Here is an 18,016-nt window from a genome sequence, read left to right on the forward strand (position 1 = left end):
CGTCAGGAGTTAGTAACAGGTCCTCAGGGTGATTGCAGGAAGTGGATTTTAGCTTCATTCCCCATTGAAGTCAATGGCGAAGGGCTAAAATAGCTAGCGTATTTGTACATTTCTGATCCCTTTTTTTTTTTTTCTTTCTTTTATTACATGGCACTTTACTGAGAGAGTAGTGGATGCATGGAATAGCCTTCCTGCAGAAGTGGTAGCTGCAAATACAGTGAAGGAGTTTAAGCATGCATGGGATAGGCATAAGGCCATCCTTCATATAAGATAGGGCCAGGGGCTATCCATAGGATTCAGATATATTGGGCAGACTAGATGGGCCAAATGGTTCTTATCTGCTGACACATTCTATGTTTCTATGGCAGATTTTTGCCATCACAAGGTTTCCTCTAGTTTAGTTTCTTTATTTGCCTGATGTTCTGGGGACCTGGAGTTGATTTTGTGTCTAGGTTGGAACTTACCCTTGTTTTCTGGTGTTCATCTCTCTGCAGTCATTCAGTTTACCGTGTGTGTATGCATAGTGTATAGAGATGCCAAGGTATTATTTGAAATGGTAGAACAACTCAGTTATAATAAATGGATCCTTTGAAAGTTGTACGTCTGACACAGTGCAGGGATACTAGGGTCCTATGGTGTTGTTCCTCCTGTGTATTAGCATGTTTTTCTGATTATACAGATTTGTACCTTTTTTTTTTTTGATTGTTTATCTAACTTGTTTTTCATTACAGTCCTATGGAAGTTATGCCTTCCAAACCTGCCAGGAGGAATAAGGAGCAAAGGCCTCGGTACCTTCTCACTGATCTCCCATTGCCTCCTGAACTACCAGGGGGGGATCCATCTCCTCCAGAATCTCCAGAGCCAAAAGTGGAAACACCTCCTCAGCAACCCTTAAAGAAGAGACCAAAGTAAGTTTGTACTTTTCGTAAAGCTTTTATATTGAGCTACTGGGAAGTGTCTCCACTTTATTATTTATTTCCATCACACAAGTTGATGGCATTTGCCAGTATACACTATCTCTTTGGCTGAGTTTCCATAAAGCAAATGCAATTCGGCAGTTGCAAACCCATTCTGCGAACAGTGACTGCATAGATTTGCAGACTAACCCCTTAACAACCACCCGCTGTCTTTTGATGGCAGGCGGTATAGATCCTCAGTCTGCAGTGATGTCTTTTGGGGTTGCTGCAGTTAAGGGGGTTAAACAGGTTCTTCAGATTTCTTACTGATCTCTCCAGAGGTGAACGGGGCTTAGCCGCTTCCAGGCTATTGATACTAGTCGTGACGTTACAGGGCCTGCGGGAAACAACGAGAAGGCCGCGGCGCTACTGCTAGTGCTGCTGTCTTCTCAAACAGCTAATCTGCAGGGGTCCCGGGTGTCGGTTCCCCCACTGATCAGATGCTGATGATATATGTAGGGGTTAGATCATCAGTATGAAAAAGCTGCAGAACCCCTTTAAGGGCTGCTGGACTGCTCCTCATTAAGAATCCGCTGTTAATACCAGCCTGGGTTCTTGGTGTAGGCTCCTGCTTCACAGGGTAGGCCTTCTGTATTAGAATCCTGGACAACCCTTCAATTATATCTTGAAATTTATTCAGAGAATATGAAAATGCTCTTTTTATATCTTTGGATCAAAAAATATAGAATCATGTGGTAAATATGTTCTGCAGAATATAAATTATAACTGTAGGTATTCTGAATGTTATCTGTGTATCTGACTAGTCGTCTTTAAAAATGAGAGCTAATTGGTCAATTATGAATGAGGAGGGAACGGATTGTTATTGTTTGTATATCGTCAGGTTACAAATTGTTTGCTCGTTTGTTGGTTGAACAACACATTTACAGTGGTAACTATCGGGAATGAGCATTCGTTCACGATTATTGGCTTGATGATCTGCATTTATAATGCGTCTTATACTTGTGTGTCAGAATTTGCTGTCCCCGTTATGGCGAAAGGAAGCAGAAAGAAATTGATTGGGGTAAGCGCTGCGTGGACAAGTTTGACATTATTGGCATCATTGGAGAAGGAACCTATGGCCAAGTGTACAAAGCCAAGGACAAGGACACTGGTAAGAAATCTGTAGTTATATCCAGAAATTATATAGAGCCACCTAGTAGTATTTTGCTGAATATTTTGCATTTTGTTTGGACTGTTGTCTTATTGTGTCCTTATTAAATGTGAGAAAAGTACACAGAAACCCGCAGTTAGAAGACACTTTGTAGATTGCCTGGAACAGTGTAAAAATATAGGCACGTGCAGATTGTTGTGCATCTCAGGTCTCTAGGCCATTTTTGTCAGTTATGTCATATGCCCAAAATGTGGCCCTGAGGATCCATGTGAAGACATGGACAGAATATCCTTGCAGCTTCTTGTTTGTGAATTTACACAGTTGCTTTCCTGTGTCATCTGCAGATTAACCCCGGCACAACTTCGGCTCATCAGAGCCAATACATTCTAATACTGTACGGAGCTCCTGCTCCGTACAGTATTAGAACAAAGTTTTAAGCGAATCGACTTCGCATGTTTCATCTAAAGTCTATTCTGTCATCCCTATCAGAAGTATTGTAGCTAGAAATCCAGTGAAAATGATCTTCTGATATGTCATGGGTTCATGTAAGAAGTTTACATTGATGAAATCTCAGATCTACACTGATTTCCAGAATAAAAGGTGTATGTAAAGCGCTTAGGATATGTTCACATGGTGTTTTTTACCATGGCAAAAGATGCCTAAAGGGAATCTGTCACCAGTTTTATGCTGTTCTGAGTCCCAACAGCTCCATTTCATGCTAATAAGTCCTGATATTCATGAGCTCCCGGCTCTCCCCACTCCTGATGCTGATTGGCAGGCGGGCGATGAGAGCTTGAATCACATGTACATCCGGACTCATCCGCATGTGCTGGAGCGGTTTTAATGAGATTTTAGCAAAACTATTTCCATTCTTGCCGCAGTTTCCACGAGGAAACATCATCCGGTGTCCGTACGCAGATTAGCCTCATTATATTGCTAAAACCTACTTGCAGATCTGCACCATGCAAACTGCAAAACCACTGCCGAAATCCAAAGGGTCAGCCTCTATTTTTTTTTTTTTTTTTTTTGTGGATTCCACATAACATACATGTTGGGTTTTTCCAGCGTGTATTTTGGCGGTGTGAACATGGCACTTGAGGAGAATCTGGAGATATAAGATGCAGTAATCTAGCATCTTTTGCCTTCAGCTTTTGGGAATAGTACCTCCCCCTCCCCCTTTTGTTTTGTTTAGTAAGATTGTCAGTTGATGGTTTTATATGTGAATGATTTGTTAACTGTTTTAACTCTCTCTAATATTACTCTGCTAGGAGAACTTGTTGCCTTAAAGAAAGTGCGTCTTGATAATGAAAAAGAAGGCTTCCCAATTACTGCAATCCGAGAAATTAAAATCCTTCGACAACTTATCCACAGAAGTGTTGTGAACATGAAGGAGATAGTCACCGATAAGCAGGATGCCCTGGACTTTAAGAAAGACAGAGGTGACTGCAAAAAGGATGGCAGATGTTGTTATCACTTAAAAATGACCTATTCTAACGCAGCATATTTTCCCTGTTTTAGGTGCCTTTTACTTGGTCTTTGAATATATGGATCATGATCTTATGGGGCTGCTGGAATCTGGTCTGGTACAGTTCTCTGAAGACCATATAAAATCTTTTATGAAGCAGTTAATGGAAGGACTTGATTACTGTCACAAGAAAAATTTCCTGCATAGAGACATCAAGTGCTCCAACATTTTATTGAACAACAGGTAACAGGTTGAGCGTTTTCCTTCTTTGCCATCCCTGTTTCAGAAAACAAAACCCTCATGTTATGTTCTCTTTGTAGTGGGCAGATAAAGCTGGCTGATTTTGGACTGGCACGGTTATATAATTCAGAAGAAAGGTAAGTGACATGGTCTATAGTATTTCAAGTGCAGTTTTATTGACGTGTGTATTCTTATGCGTCAGGTTCCCTGCAGTTATTGCTCACTCTGGCAATCAGTCCTCCATTTGCACAAACCCTGTTAGGACATATGGTTATCTTAATGGAGGGTCACCCACTCAAAATCAACCTCTATTAGCCACATGGGAAAGCCCATGCAAAGAGCAGCTCTTGCATTATGGTCCCTTGTATGACAATGTATTTCTTCGTATTCATTTTAATGGGTGCAGCATAATGTGTGACTACTGGGCTGTCACTGTGGTTTACAGCAGCAGACCCCTCACCAACCCACTGATTAGTGCAGGGGTGTCAAACTCATATTCATCGGGGGCCGCATCAGCAGTTTGGTCACCCTCAAAGGGCCGGTTGTATCAGACTTATGGGGGATCTGTGGGTGACACTTATGGGCGGGGGATCTGTGGGTGACACTTATGGGGGGGGGGGGGGGGGAATCTGTGGGTGACACATATATAGCATCTTATGCTATGTGTCATCCACAGATCCCCTCCATAAGTGTCCCTGTAGTGAATGACCCTCAATACACGGGCTAGGGGCCGGCATCTGCTTTTATAATGACAGCGGGGCCCATGCAGTGACTGTATTCTACTACACGGGCCCCGCTCACTGTATAATCGTATCTCTAATAGTTAATGGTTACCGTATGTATATAATCGCATAAGGAGCGCTGTGTATTACCGGTACTTACAACTACAAGCGCTCGCCGAGAGGAGGGAGGAGGCAGGCCGGGAGGACAGGCGCTGGCAGCGTGAGTCATACGTCATGCGCCCAGCCTGCCTCCTCCCTCCTCTCGGCGAGCGCTTGTAGTTGTAAGTACCGGTAATACACAGCGCTCCTTATGCGATTTATTATCACTTCCTGCAGGGGCCGCCTGCAGGAAGTGATAATAAAAGGTGAAGGCTGGCGGCCGGCGGCGGCTACGTGGGCCACATGACGAGGTCTGGCGGGCCGGATTTGGCCCGCGGGCCTTGTGTTTGACACCCGTGGATTAGTGGGACAAAGGGTTGTACTGCTAATATGATGCTCGGTACAGGGGTGAGGACCCCCGCACAGCGCTTGTCATTAGCAGCCTGGGGAACTGTGAAAATAGTAACTCTGCCAACTGTAGTAATAGCTGACAATTAATAAGAATGAAGTGCTCCTGGATAATTTACTAAACCTGGTATGTCCTTTTCTTTCTAGCCGTCCATACACAAATAAAGTGATAACTCTCTGGTACCGACCTCCGGAGCTGCTGCTGGGAGAGGAAAGGTACACCCCTGCCATCGATGTGTGGAGTTGTGGGTAAGATAACGTCACTAAATGTCTACAAACTGTGTTATTCAAAATGTATAACCCTTTAAGATTCAGAGTTTTCATTTGTGTGTGTTTTTTTTTTAATTTTATTTGTATTTTATTTTATTTTTTCCCTTTTCCTCCCCCCAGCTGTATCTTGGGTGAACTCTTTACAAAGAAACCAATATTTCAGGCTAATCAGGAATTGGCTCAACTTGAACTAATCAGGTAGTTGTTTTTTTTTTTTTTTTTTCTCTTATGTACCTATTGCATGCGCAGCAGAACAGTATTGCGTCTTAGAAGAAATAAATGTTATTAAAGGAAAATACACTTATTTCAGTGTAAACTCCTGTTCAGAAGAAAAGTATAGAGCTGCATTAAGCTGTCAGATGCCCATAGCAAAATGACTCATCCTTCCTTCAGATTGTTCAGTTTGTTCTACTTTGCTGCTCTCTTAATGTTGGATTTGTTCCAGTGTAGGAGCATAATCTATTTTGTGTGGGTGTAGGCCAGTCAGACTTTTATGTAAATGTCAGAAATTGCCCAGTGAAGTAAAGATGGCGATCCACTCAGTAGCTGTCCAATAGCTTGTCGTTGGAAGAAAAGTCCTTTTACACTGCCAAATTGTTGGGGGCGAACGTTTCTTCCCGATACTCTGCCCATGTAAAGGTGCTGCCGATCACTCGAAGAACGGGCGTTCATGAGGACACCTAAATCACTGTTTACACACTGCTGCCCAAAAAAACAATAACTCTTTATGGATTGTTGCATATAAATATAGCTTTCTCCTTCACTGACGAGCAAACAGTTGTTGGGAAGAAACGCTTGCCTTCTCCATCAGGCCATGTAAACTGGGCTTAAGCCACTACCAGACAGGTAGTGGGTTGTGTTCCCTGAGAACAAAAAGATCAGGTGTTAAAATTCAACATGCCCAGATGATGATGGGGAGAGTTGAGAGGCCACAATACACATAAAGTAGTCAACTGGTCCCATCAAAATCAGCAGGTTTGGCTGATGTGTCTTATGTGTATGGGGGCCTTTAAGATGGCTATAGACTGAGACACCTTTTTTTCCCTGTTGCACAATAAATGTGACATTTTAGGTCTCTAATACGCTACATGTCAGGGATTTGCAAAAAAAAAATTCACTATTTGTAGTACAAAAGGTGACACTTGCAGACCTTACTGTAGATTTGCTGTGAGCTTGCAGCAAAATCTGTGACTGGATGCAATCTGGTGTACTTTCTCATATCCGTTTTGGCATTCCGAGCTCTGGCAGAGGATCTCAAAACAGTTCCGTTTTGTTACTATGCATTCAAATTGGAAAGAGATCTGCTCAGGATGCCTTCCGTTCGTCAGCATTCGGTTTTGTGACTGGACACAAAACTGCTGCAAGCTGTGGTTTTGTCTGGTTATCGAAACAGAAGAAACCGTAACCGTCACTAAAAACAATGTAAGTCAATAGTGAAGGATCAGTTTTTTTTTTTAATGATCTTAAAACACTTATCTGTCACCCATTGACTTTCAATGTATTTAGTGATAGATCCTGTTTGTTTTCTCTTAATTTCAAACAACCGCAACGGATGCATACTGTTTTCTAATCATAAGGAACCGTTTTGATCAGGTTTTGAGATTCTCTGCTAGATCTCAAAACCAGGAACCAAAGCACAGATGTAAAAGTAGCCTTACAGTACCTGAGGTTTAATTTTGCAATGGTATCGTTGGGTTTGTCTCAGCAGGGAACCCTACAAATGGCTTGTTTGAAGGGTACAGTGGGCTCTTTGAAGCACCAAGCCTCTTACTGCTGCCCAAATTCTTATGTCATTCTTAGTGATCGGTGAGAGTATCAGTTCACAGATCCTCAAACCCAGTACATCTCATAACGTCTTGGTAGATATATTAACCACTTCAGCCCCGCTAGGTGAAACCCCCTTCATGACCAGAGCACTTTTCTCGCCCATTTTCCTTGGGGGACACAGACCTTGGGTATAGCTCAGCTCCCTAGGAGGCGTGACACTAAGTAAAACTGTTAAGCCCCTCCTCCATCAGCTATACCCTCAGCCTGGAGATAGAGGCTACCAGTTTTAGCTTAGTGTCCAAGGAGGCAAGACACTCCCTGCTACTGCAGGGCTGTTTTCTCCTTGTTATTTTTACTTTTTCTTCTAATTTTGTTATTTTATTTTTTCTTAGGGATACCAGAGACGCATTAGACCTCTCTGCTCTCCCGGGGTTGAGCTGCGCCAGTGCCAACTTATCTGCACTGCTGCCTCCCCCACAGAAGCAATAGGAGGATCTGGGCAGCAATGGCTCCCCTACATCCCGCCAGCTAGGGGGTCGCCAAGCCCCTCTTCCAGCTTCCTGCCACTGCGGTGCCAGTGGCTGAAGGGGCGACCCTGCTGGAAAGGACTGAGGGTGAAGACGTCGGACGGTGAGATGGCTATTCCAGCCCATACCCCGTCCCTATCTGCAGCATCTACCCCTCTGGGTAAGGGGGGCACCCGTGGTCGCTCATTCTGAGCGCTCATCTGCAGGACAATGCAGCACAGCAGCATCCTCAGCACCCCCACGCCGTTCCCCCCCCCCCCCCCCTCCCCCTCATTCGGGGCTGACTCCATTTTTCTCTTCTCTCTCTCCCCCTTCCCGCCGAGAACGGGGGGCGGGGCTTAGCGGGCCCGGCGGGGGGCGGGGCTTATGCGCGCGTCATTTTGGGGGCGGAGCTACGTTCTCCTTCACAGGAGACATTTCAAGCGCTGGAGGGGGCGGAGCTTGTTCCCCGTGCTTTCTGCTGAGGTTTCCCGCGCTTCCTCACTCCTGACAGGAAGCTGGGACACGGTGGGGGACTCTAACCTCCTGTGTACATCGCTCGGCTTCTGTGGGCGCTCTCTGCTGCTCTCTGCTGCTCACTGCTGTTCACTGCTTCTCTGCTGCTGCTGATCTGGGCCATCTCCTGACGTTCTTCTGAGGCACTGGTAGGACAGTTAACCCTCCTGGTCATAGCTGCTATAACCCTTTGTGGTCTCTATATTAGAGTACAACCACACTTCAGCATGTCAGATCCCACAGGTGCCCCCAAACCCTGGTACCATGCCTGTACCGCCTGTAAGGAACTTTTTCCGCGTGGGCAATCTGAGCCGCATTGCCTTGCATGTCAGGCCCCGGTGCAGGGCCCGCTTCCCGCTACGCCCCCCGGTGCCTCTGAACCCCCTGACTGGGCTAGGTCTCTGTCTCAGGCGGTGGAAAGCCTTACACACGTAGTGGGCCGTCTCGTGGATAGACCGCCTCTCCCGCAGGCTGCCACAATCCCTGTCGCACCCGCTGGGACTACCGTTTCTGCCGCCCCCACTGGTTCCCTGCCTCCCAGCGAATCTTCCAGGGCCCGGCATACTCAGAAACGTTCAAGGGTTGAGCGCACATCTTCTCCAGATGCTTCGCTCTCTCCGCCATGCGTGCGAGCTCAGTCAAGTCTATCCTCTCAAAGGGATACGCTTTCTGAGGGAGAACTGGCGGATTCGGACGTGGACATGGACTCAGAGCTTCCGTCCAAATTGGCGTCCGCGGTGGGGCATCTTGTACCTTTCAGCTACACGATGACCCCCCCCAGCTCTGAACAGGCCGGCGTGTCCTTTCTCCGCCCCAAACAGGCCTCCAAGGTTTTTCCCATACACGCTGATTTTTCTTCTGTGGTATCCAAGGCTTGGACTCGGCCTAACGTCCGCTTTATTACACCCAAAAAGCTGGACATTTGTTATCCCTTTCCAGCGGATTCTGTGACCACGTGGACATCCCCGCCTAAGGTTGATCCTCCCGTGGCTCGCCTGTCCAAAAGCACTACTATTCCTGTACAGGACGGATCTTCCCTCCAGTCTGTTGAGGACCGTCGTACGGAATCCCTCTCCAAGGCCATATTTACTGCCTCTGGTTCGGCCCTTAGACCGGTCTTTGCCTCCGCCTGGGTTGGCAAAGCGGTCTCTGAATGGGGTTTGCAACTGGAACGGGAGTTAGGGTCGGACGTCCCTGTTCAGGACCTCCGTTCCTTAGCCCAACTAATTGTTCAGGCCGGAAAATTCGTCTGTGAGGCCTCCCTTGATGCGGGTGCCCTCATTGCCCGTTCCTCTGCCCTGGCAGTTTCTGTCAGGAGGGAACTCTGGCTGAAGGTTTGGGCGGCGGACGCCGCTTCCAAACGCTCTTTGGCCGGCCTACCATTCACGGGTTCCCGCCTGTTCGGAACCCGTCTGGACGAACTTATATCAGAGGCCACGGGTGGGAAGAGTACTCACCTCCCCCAGTCCAGGCCAATGGGCGCCCCCCGTGGTCGCGCTGGTTCGTCCCGTTTTTCGATCCTTTCGCAAGCCCACCGGGTCTAGACCCGCGGCCAGTTCTTCTTCCTCTGGCCCAGCCCAGGATAGACGCAAGAAGCCGTTTTTTCGGACGCAAACTACCTGGCGCAAGTCCCAGCCTGCACGGGCTCCCACAGGCCAGCAGCCCTCTGCCTGAAGGTGCGCCCCCACCCACCCGGGTGGGGGGCCGCCTTCTCCTATTCAGGAACGTATGGCGGGCCCACATCTCAGAAGCATGGGCGCCCGAGATTGTATCTTGCGGATACAAAATCGAATTTGCGTCCATTCCGCCAGACCGTTTCTTCCGATCCCGTCCTCCGCGAGATCCCGTACGAGTGGCCGCCTTCTTCGCGGCCATTCACTCTCTAATGGACAAGGGTGTCGTCGCCCCCGTGCCTCCGACGGAAAGGTTCAGGGGGTTCTACTCGAACCTCTTTGTGGTTCCCAAGAAGGAAGGCTCAGTGCGTCCGATCTTGGACCTAAAACGCCTGAACCGTTTTCTCCGACTGCAGAGATTCCGGATGGAGTCTCTCAGGTCCGCAGTGGCCTCCCTGGAAAGAGGGGATTTCATGGCCTCAATCGACATTCAGGATGCATACCTCCACGTTCCGGTTGCTCCATGTCATCACCGCTTCCTGCGCTTTGCGGTGGGGGACGATCACTTCCAATTCGTCGCCCTTCCCTTTGGTCTGGCGACGGCTCCTCGAGTGTTCACCAAGGTCCTGGCCCCTGTCTTGGCCCTTCTACGTTCAAGAAGTGTTTTTCTTCTCCCATACTTGGACGACATCCTGGTCAAGGCACCCTCCTTCTCTCAGACATCCCGCAGTGTGGAACTCACTCTGGAGACCCTGACGCGGTTCGGTTGGATTATCAACCACCCCAAATCTTCCCTTACCCCCTCCAGACGGCTGATCTTCCTGGGGATGCTCCTGGATACAGAGTTGGCGGAGGTCCGCCTTCCGTCGGACAAGCGTCTGGCCCTTCGCGGGTCGGTTCGCAGTCTCCTCCGTCATCACCGCCCTTCCCTCAGATCCAGCATGCGGTTGTTGGGAAAGATGGTTGCCTGTTTCGAAGCGGTGCCGTTCGCACAATTCCGATCCCGCACCTTTCAGAGGGCAATTCTGTCGGCCTGGGACAAATCACCGAGGAGTCTGGACAGGACCTTTCTTCTGCCTCCCCTGGCTCGGGCTTCCCTCGGCTGGTGGTTGCATATCCCTCTAAGGGGGAAGTCCTTCCTTCCACTGAACTGGCTGGTGATTACCACAGATGCCAGCTTACGGGGGTGGGGGGGGGGGGTTTCCCTCCCCGGTCCGTCCAGGGCGTTTGGTCTCTATCGGAGTCCAGACTTCCAATCAATATTCTGGAACTGAGGGCGATTTCTTCTGTCCCTCAGACACTAGACCCATCTGCTGAGGGGCCACCCTGTTCGGATCCAATCGGACAATGCCACGGCTGTGGCATACATAAACCATCAGGGAGGCACTCGCAGCGATGCAAGAGGTGACCCTCATTCTCCTCTGGGCGGAGACGCACGTGCCGGCCTTATCTGCGATTTACATCCCGGGGGTGGACAACTGGGCGGCGGATTTCCTCAGCCGGTCCACCATCGACCCGGGAGAATGGTCCCTGCACCCAGAGGTGTTCGAAGCCCTTTGTCTTCGCTGGGGTCGCCCCGACGTGGACCTCATGGCCTCCAAATTCAACCACAAGGTCCCCCTATACCTGGCCAGGGCACGGGACCCGAAGGCATACGGCGCCGACGCGCTCGTCCTTCCGTGGCGCGAATTCTCCCTTCTGTACGTCTTTCCTCCTTTACCCCTCCTGCCACGGGTTCATCGGAGGATCGCGGCAGAGGGCGTTCCCGCGATTCTAATCGCCCCGGATTGGCCCCGCCGGTCTTTGTACGCCGACCTAATGTTGCTGTTGGCAGACGCACCGTGGCCACTGCCCTCCAGGGAAGACCTTCTCTCTCAGGGACCGATCTTCCACGAGCATTTAGGCTCGCTACGTTTGACGGCGTGGCTATTGAGACCGCCGTCTTAACGCGACGGGGTTTCTCCGCGGACGTAGTCCGCACCATGATCCGGGCTCGTAAGCCCGTATCCTCTAGGATCTACTATCGGGTTTGGAGGTCCTATCTGGGGTTCTGTGAGTCCCGGAGCATCCCACCTCTCCGGTTTTCTCTTCCCACAATCCTGTCCTTCCTCCAGTCGGGTCTGGACCTGGGTCTGTGCCTCAGTTCTCTGAAGGGTCAGATTTCGGCGCTGTCTAATTCTTCTCCAGCGTCCCCTGGCCCCTCTAGGGCCAATTAAGACCTTTTTACAAGGGGTGGCTCACTCTGTTCCGCCGTACCGCCCTCCAGTTCCTTCCTGGGACCTGAATGTGGTGCTCTCGTCGCTCCAATCAGCCCCCTTCGAGCCTTTACGGGAGGTCTCCCTTCGCCTTCTGTCCTGCAAGGTCATCTTTCTTGTGGCCGTCACGTCTCTCCGACGGGTGTCGGAGTTAGCGGCTCTTTCTTGCTCCGAACCTTTCCTGATCTTCCACCAGGATAAGGTTGTGCTTCGGCCTGTCCCGACTTTCCTGTCAAAGGTGGTCTCCGCCTTTCACATCAATGAGGACATCGTCCTTCCGTCGCTCTGTCCCTCTCCTTCCCACCCCAGAGAACGGGAACTGCACCGTCTGGATGTGGTCAAGGCGTTGAGGATTTACTTGGAGGTCACCGGGTCCTTTCGGCGCACGGACTCCCTGTTTGTGGTTCCGGAGGGTTCGCGCAAAGGGTTGGCGGTCTCCAAGGTGGCTATTGCCCGTTTCATTAAACTGGCGGTGTCTGAGGCTTATCGAGCCAAGGGCAGACCTCCGCCTTTCGGCGTCACTGCTCATTCCACCAGAGCAGTCGGAGCTTCCTGGGCGCAGAGGCATCGGGCCTCGGCTGAACAGTTGTGCAAAGCAGCCACTTGGTCCTCTCTGCACACTTTCACAAAGTTCTATAGGGTGCATACGCATGCATCAGCGGATGCTGCTTTGGGCCGCCTGGTTTTGCAGGCAGCGGTTTCCTGATGCTCTGGTGGTGTTCCGCCTTGGGTTTGTGGTCCCTCCCTTCTTGGACTGCTCTTGAACGTCCCAAGGTCTGTGTCCCCCAAGGAAAATGGGCGAGAAAAGGAGATTTTTGTATAACTTACCAGTTAAATCTCTTTCTCGCTCTTCCTTGGGGGACACAGCACCCACCCTTCTGTGTTTGGTTACAGGGTTATGGTCTGGCGCCCCGTTGGGTTGCTGGCTGGTTGTTTCCATTATTGGTTGTTATCCTTTCACTACTTGGACACGCAACTGGTAGCCTCTATCTCCAGGCTGAGGGTATAGCTGATGGAGGAGGGGCTTAACAGTTTTACTTAGTGTCACGCCTCCTAGGGAGCTGAGCTATACCCAAGGTCTGTGTCCCCCAAGGAAGAGCGAGAAAGAGATTTAACTGGTAAGTTATACAAAAATCTCCTTTTTACACTTCGGCACTACACTCCTTTCACCGTTTATCGCTCGGTCATGCAACTTACCACCCAAATGAATTTTACCTCCTTTTCTTCTCACTAATAGAGCTTTCATTTGGTGGTATTTTATTGCTGCTGACATTTTTACTTTTTTTGTTATTAATCAAAATGTAACGATTTTTTTGCAAAAAAATGACATTTTTCACTTTCAGCTGTAAAATTTTGCAAAAAAAAAAACGACATCCATATATAAATTTTTCGCCAAATTTATTGTTCTACATGTCTTTGATAAAAAAAAAATGTTTGGGCAAAAAAAAAAAAATGGTTTGGGTAAAAGTTATAGCATTTACAAACTATGGTACAAAAATGTGAATTTCTGCTTTTTGAAGCAGCTCTGACTTTCTGAGCACCTGTCATGATTCCTGAGGTTCTACAATGCCCAAACAGTAGAAAACCCCCACAAATGACCCCGTTTCGGAAAGTAGACACCCTAAGGTATTCGCTGATGGGCATAGTGAGTTCATAGAACTTTTTATTTTTTGTCACAAGTTAGCGGAAAATGATGATGATTTTATTTTTTTTATTTTTTCTTACAAAGTCTCATATTCCACTAACTTGCGACAAAAAATAAAAAATTCTAGGAACTCACCATGCCCCTCACAGAATACCTTGGGGTGTCTTCTTTCCAAAATGGGGTCACTTGTGGGGTAGTTATACTGCCCTGGCAATTTAGGGGCCCAAATGTATGAGAAGAACTTTGCAATCAAAATCTGTAAAAAAAATGACCGGTGAAATCCGAAAGGTGCACTTTGGAATATGTGCCCCTTTGCCCACCTTGGCATCAAAAAAGTGTCACACATCTGGTATCGCCGTACTCAGGAGAAGTTGGGGTATGTGTTTTGGGGTGTCATTTTACATATACCCATGGTGGGTGAGAGAAATATCTTGGCAAAAGACAACTTTTCCCATTTTTTTATACAAAGTTGGCATTTGACCAAGATATTTTTCTCACCCAGCATGGGTATATGTAAAATGACACCCCAAAACACATTCCCCAACTTCTCCTGAGTACGGCGATACCACATGTGTGACACTTTTTTGCAGCCTAGATGCGCAAAGGGGCCCAAATTCCTTTTAGGAGGGCATTTTTAGACATTTGGATCCCAGACTTCTTCTCACACTTTCGGGCCCCTAAAAAGCCAGGGCAGTATAAATACCCCACATGTGACCCCACTTTGGAAAGAAGACACCCCAAGGTATTCAATGAGGGGCATGGCGAGTTCCTAGAATTTTTTATTTTTTTTGCATAAGTTAGCGGATATTGATTTTTTTTTTTTTTTTTTTTCTCACAAAGTCTCACTTTCCGCTAACTTAGGACAAAAATTTCAATCTTTCATGGACTCAATATGCCCCTCACGGAATACCTTGGGGTGTCTTCTTTCCGAAATGGGGTCACATGTGGGGTATTTATACTGCCCTGGCTTTTTAGGGGCCCTAAAGCGTGAGAAGAAGTCTGGAATATAAATGTCTAAAAATCTTTATGCATTTGGATTCCGTGAGGGGTATGGTGCGTCCATGTGAGATTTTATTTTTTGACACAAGTTAGTAGAATATGAGACTTTGTAAGAAAAAACAAAAACAAAAACAAACAAAAAATTTCCGCTAACTTGTGCCAAAAAAAATGTCTGAATGGAGCCTTACCAGGGGGGGGTGATCAATGACAGGGGGGTGATCAATGACAGGGGGGTGATCAATGACAGGGGGGTGATCAATGACAGGGGGGTGATCACCCATATAGACTCCCTGATCACCCCCCTGTCATTGATCACCCCCCTGTAAGGCTCCATTCAGACGTCCGTATAATTTTTACGGATCCATGGATCGGATCCGCAAAACACATGCGGACATCTGAATGGAGCCTTACAGGGGGGTTATCAATGACAGGGGGTGATCAGGGTGATCACCCCCCTGTCAATGATCACCCCCCCCTGTAAGGCTCCATTCAGACATCCGCATGATTTTTTACGGATCCATGGATACATGGATCGGATCCACAAAACACATGCGGACGTCTGAATGGAGCCTTACAGGGGGGTTATCAATGACAGGGGGTGATCAGGGTGATCACCCCCCTGTCAATGATCACCCCCCCCTGTAAGGCTCCATTCAGACATCCGCATGATTTTTTACGGATCCATGGATCGGATCCACAAAACACATGCGGACGTCTGAATGGAGCCTTACAGGGGGGTTATCAATGACAGGGGGTGATCAGGGTGATCACCCCCCTGTCAATGATCACCCCCCCTGTCAGGCTCCATTCAGACATCCGCATGATTTTTTACGGATCCATGGATACATGGATCGGATCCACAAAACACATGCGGACGTCTGAATGGAGCCTTACAGGGGGGTTATCAATGACAGGGGGTGATCAGGGTGATCACCCCCCTGTCAATGATCACCCCCCCTGTAAGGCTCCATTCAGACATCCGCATGATTTTTTACGGATCCATGGATACATGGATCGGATCCACAAAACACATGCGGACGTCTGAATGGAGCCTTACAGGGGGGTTATCAATGACAGGGGGTGATCAGGGTGATCACCCCCCTGTCAATGATCACCCCCCCTGTAAGGCTCCATTCAGACATCCGCATGATTTTTTACGGATCCATGGATACATGGAACGGATCCACAAAACACATGCGGACGTCTGAATGGAGCCTTACAGGGGGGTTATCAATGACAGGGGGTGATCAGGGTGATCACCCCCCTGTCAATGATCACCCCCCCCTGTAAGGCTCCATTCAGACATCCGCATGATTTTTTACGGATCCATGGATACATGGATCGGATCCACAAAACACATGCGGACGTCTGAATGGAGCCTTACAGGGGGTGATCAATGACAGGGGGGTGATCAGGGAGTGTATATGGGTGATCACCCGCCTGTCATTGATCACCCCCTGTAACGCTCCATTCAGACGTCCGCATGTGTTTTGCGGATCCGATCCATGGATCCGTAAAAATCATGCGGATGTCTGAATGGAGCCTTACAGGGGGGTGATCAATGACAGGGGGTGATCAGGGAGTGTATATGGGTGATCACCCGCCTGTCATTGATCACCCCCTGTAACGCTCCATTCAGACGTCCGCATGTGTTTTGCGGATCCGATCCATGGATCCGTAAAAATCATGCGGACGTCTGAATGGAGCCTTACAGGGGGGTGATCAATGACAGGGGGTGATCAGGGAGTGTATATGGGTGATCACCCCCCTGTAAGGCTCCATTCAGACGTCCGTATGCTTTTTGCGGATCCGATCCATGTATCCGTGGATCCGTAAAAATCATGCGGACGTCTGAACGGAGCCTGACAGGGGGGTGATCAATGACAGGGGGTGATCAATGACAGGGGGGTGATCAATGACAGGGGGGTGATCAATGACAGGGGGGTGATCAATGACAGGGGGGTGATCAATGACAGGGGGGTGATCAATGACAGGGGGGTGATCAATGACAGGGGGGTGATCAATGACAGGGGGGTGATCAATGACAGGGGGGTGATCAATGACAGGGGGGTGATCAATGACAGGGGGGTGATCAATGACAGGGGGGTGATCAATGACAGGGGGGTGATCAATGACAGGGGGGTGATCAATGACAGGGGGGTGATCAATGACAGGGGGGTGATCAATGACAGGGGGGTGATCAATGACAGGGGGGTGATCAATGACAGGGGGGTGATCAATGACAGGGGGGTGATCAATGACAGGGGGGTGATCAGGGAGTTTATATAGGGTGATCATGGGTGATCAGGGGTTTATAAGGGGTTAATAAGTGACGGGGGGGGGGGGGGGTGTAGTGTGGTGTTTGGTGCGACTGTACTGAGCTACCTGAGTCCTCTGGTGGTCGATCCTAACAAAAGGGACCACCAGAGGACCAGGTAGGAGGTATATTAGACGCTGTTATGAAAACAGCGTCTAATATACCTGTTAGGGGTTAAAAAATTCGGATCTCCAGCCTGCCAGCGAGCGATCGCCGCTGGCAGGCTGGAGATCCACTCGCTTACCTTCCGTTCCTGTGAGCGCGCGTTCACAGGAAATCCCGGCCCTCGCGAGATGACGCGTATATGCGTCGTCGTGCGCAGGGCTGCCACCTCCGGACCGCACATCTGCGTTAGGCGGTCCGGAGGTGGTTAAAGTGAACCTTCAAATGTGTTTTCCTGGTATAACAACTTATCCCCTATCCTTATGCGTCTTTGCCACTTGATTCCAATGGAGGAACATGGGCTCCCGCCTTAGAATAGGAATTAAGTTGTAGTGATGGAACAACCCTTTTAACTTTATGGGCATAACAATAGTAGAAGAAATGTGTGCGATATTTACACTCTCCTAAAGAATTATTAGGAACACCTGTTCTATTTCTCATTAATGCGATTATCTAGTCAACCAATTACTTGGCAGTTGCTTCAATGCATGTAGTGTTGTGGTCCTGGTCAAGACAATCTCCTGAACTCCAAACTGAATGTCAGAATGGGAAAGAAAGGTGGGCTACAACAACAGAAGACTCCACCGGGTACCACTCATCTCCACTACAAATAGGAAAAAGAGGCTACAATTTGCACAAGCTCACCAAAATTGGACTGTTGAAGACTGGAAAAATGTTGCCTGGTCTGATGAGTCTCGATTTCTGTTGAGACATTCAAATGGTAGAGTCCGAATTCGGCGTAAACAGAATGAGAACATATATCCATCATGCCTTGTTACCACTGTGCAGGCTGGTGGTGGTGTAATGGTGGGGGGGAATGTTTTTTGGGCACACTTTAGGCCCCTTAGTGCTAATTGGCCATCGTTTAAATGCCACGGGCTACCTGAGCATTGTTTCTGACCATGTCCATCCCTTTATGACCCCCATGTACCCATCCTCTGATGACTACTTCCAGCAGGATAATG

The 18,016-nt window shown here is 48.7% G+C and overlaps 1 protein-coding gene across 2 annotated transcripts in view; it reads left to right on the forward strand.

The window, feature by feature from the left end:
- The window catches only part of CDK12 (cyclin dependent kinase 12), an 86,088-nt gene that overhangs the window by 33,457 nt on the left and 34,615 nt on the right, over positions 1 to 18,016 (forward strand). For both annotated transcript variants that reach the window (XM_044296801.1, XM_044296802.1), the window contains exons 3-9: positions 732 to 908; positions 1,928 to 2,067; positions 3,336 to 3,506; positions 3,586 to 3,775; positions 3,853 to 3,909; positions 5,149 to 5,250; positions 5,392 to 5,469. In XM_044296801.1, the coding sequence (XP_044152736.1) occupies positions 732 to 908; positions 1,928 to 2,067; positions 3,336 to 3,506; positions 3,586 to 3,775; positions 3,853 to 3,909; positions 5,149 to 5,250; positions 5,392 to 5,469 (915 nt within the window). The remainder of the gene's footprint in view (positions 1 to 731; positions 909 to 1,927; positions 2,068 to 3,335; positions 3,507 to 3,585; positions 3,776 to 3,852; positions 3,910 to 5,148; positions 5,251 to 5,391; positions 5,470 to 18,016) is intronic.

The sequence above is a fragment of the Bufo gargarizans genome, chromosome 6, assembly GCF_014858855.1.
Source record: "Bufo gargarizans isolate SCDJY-AF-19 chromosome 6, ASM1485885v1, whole genome shotgun sequence".
NCBI lineage: Eukaryota > Metazoa > Chordata > Amphibia > Anura > Bufonidae > Bufo > Bufo gargarizans.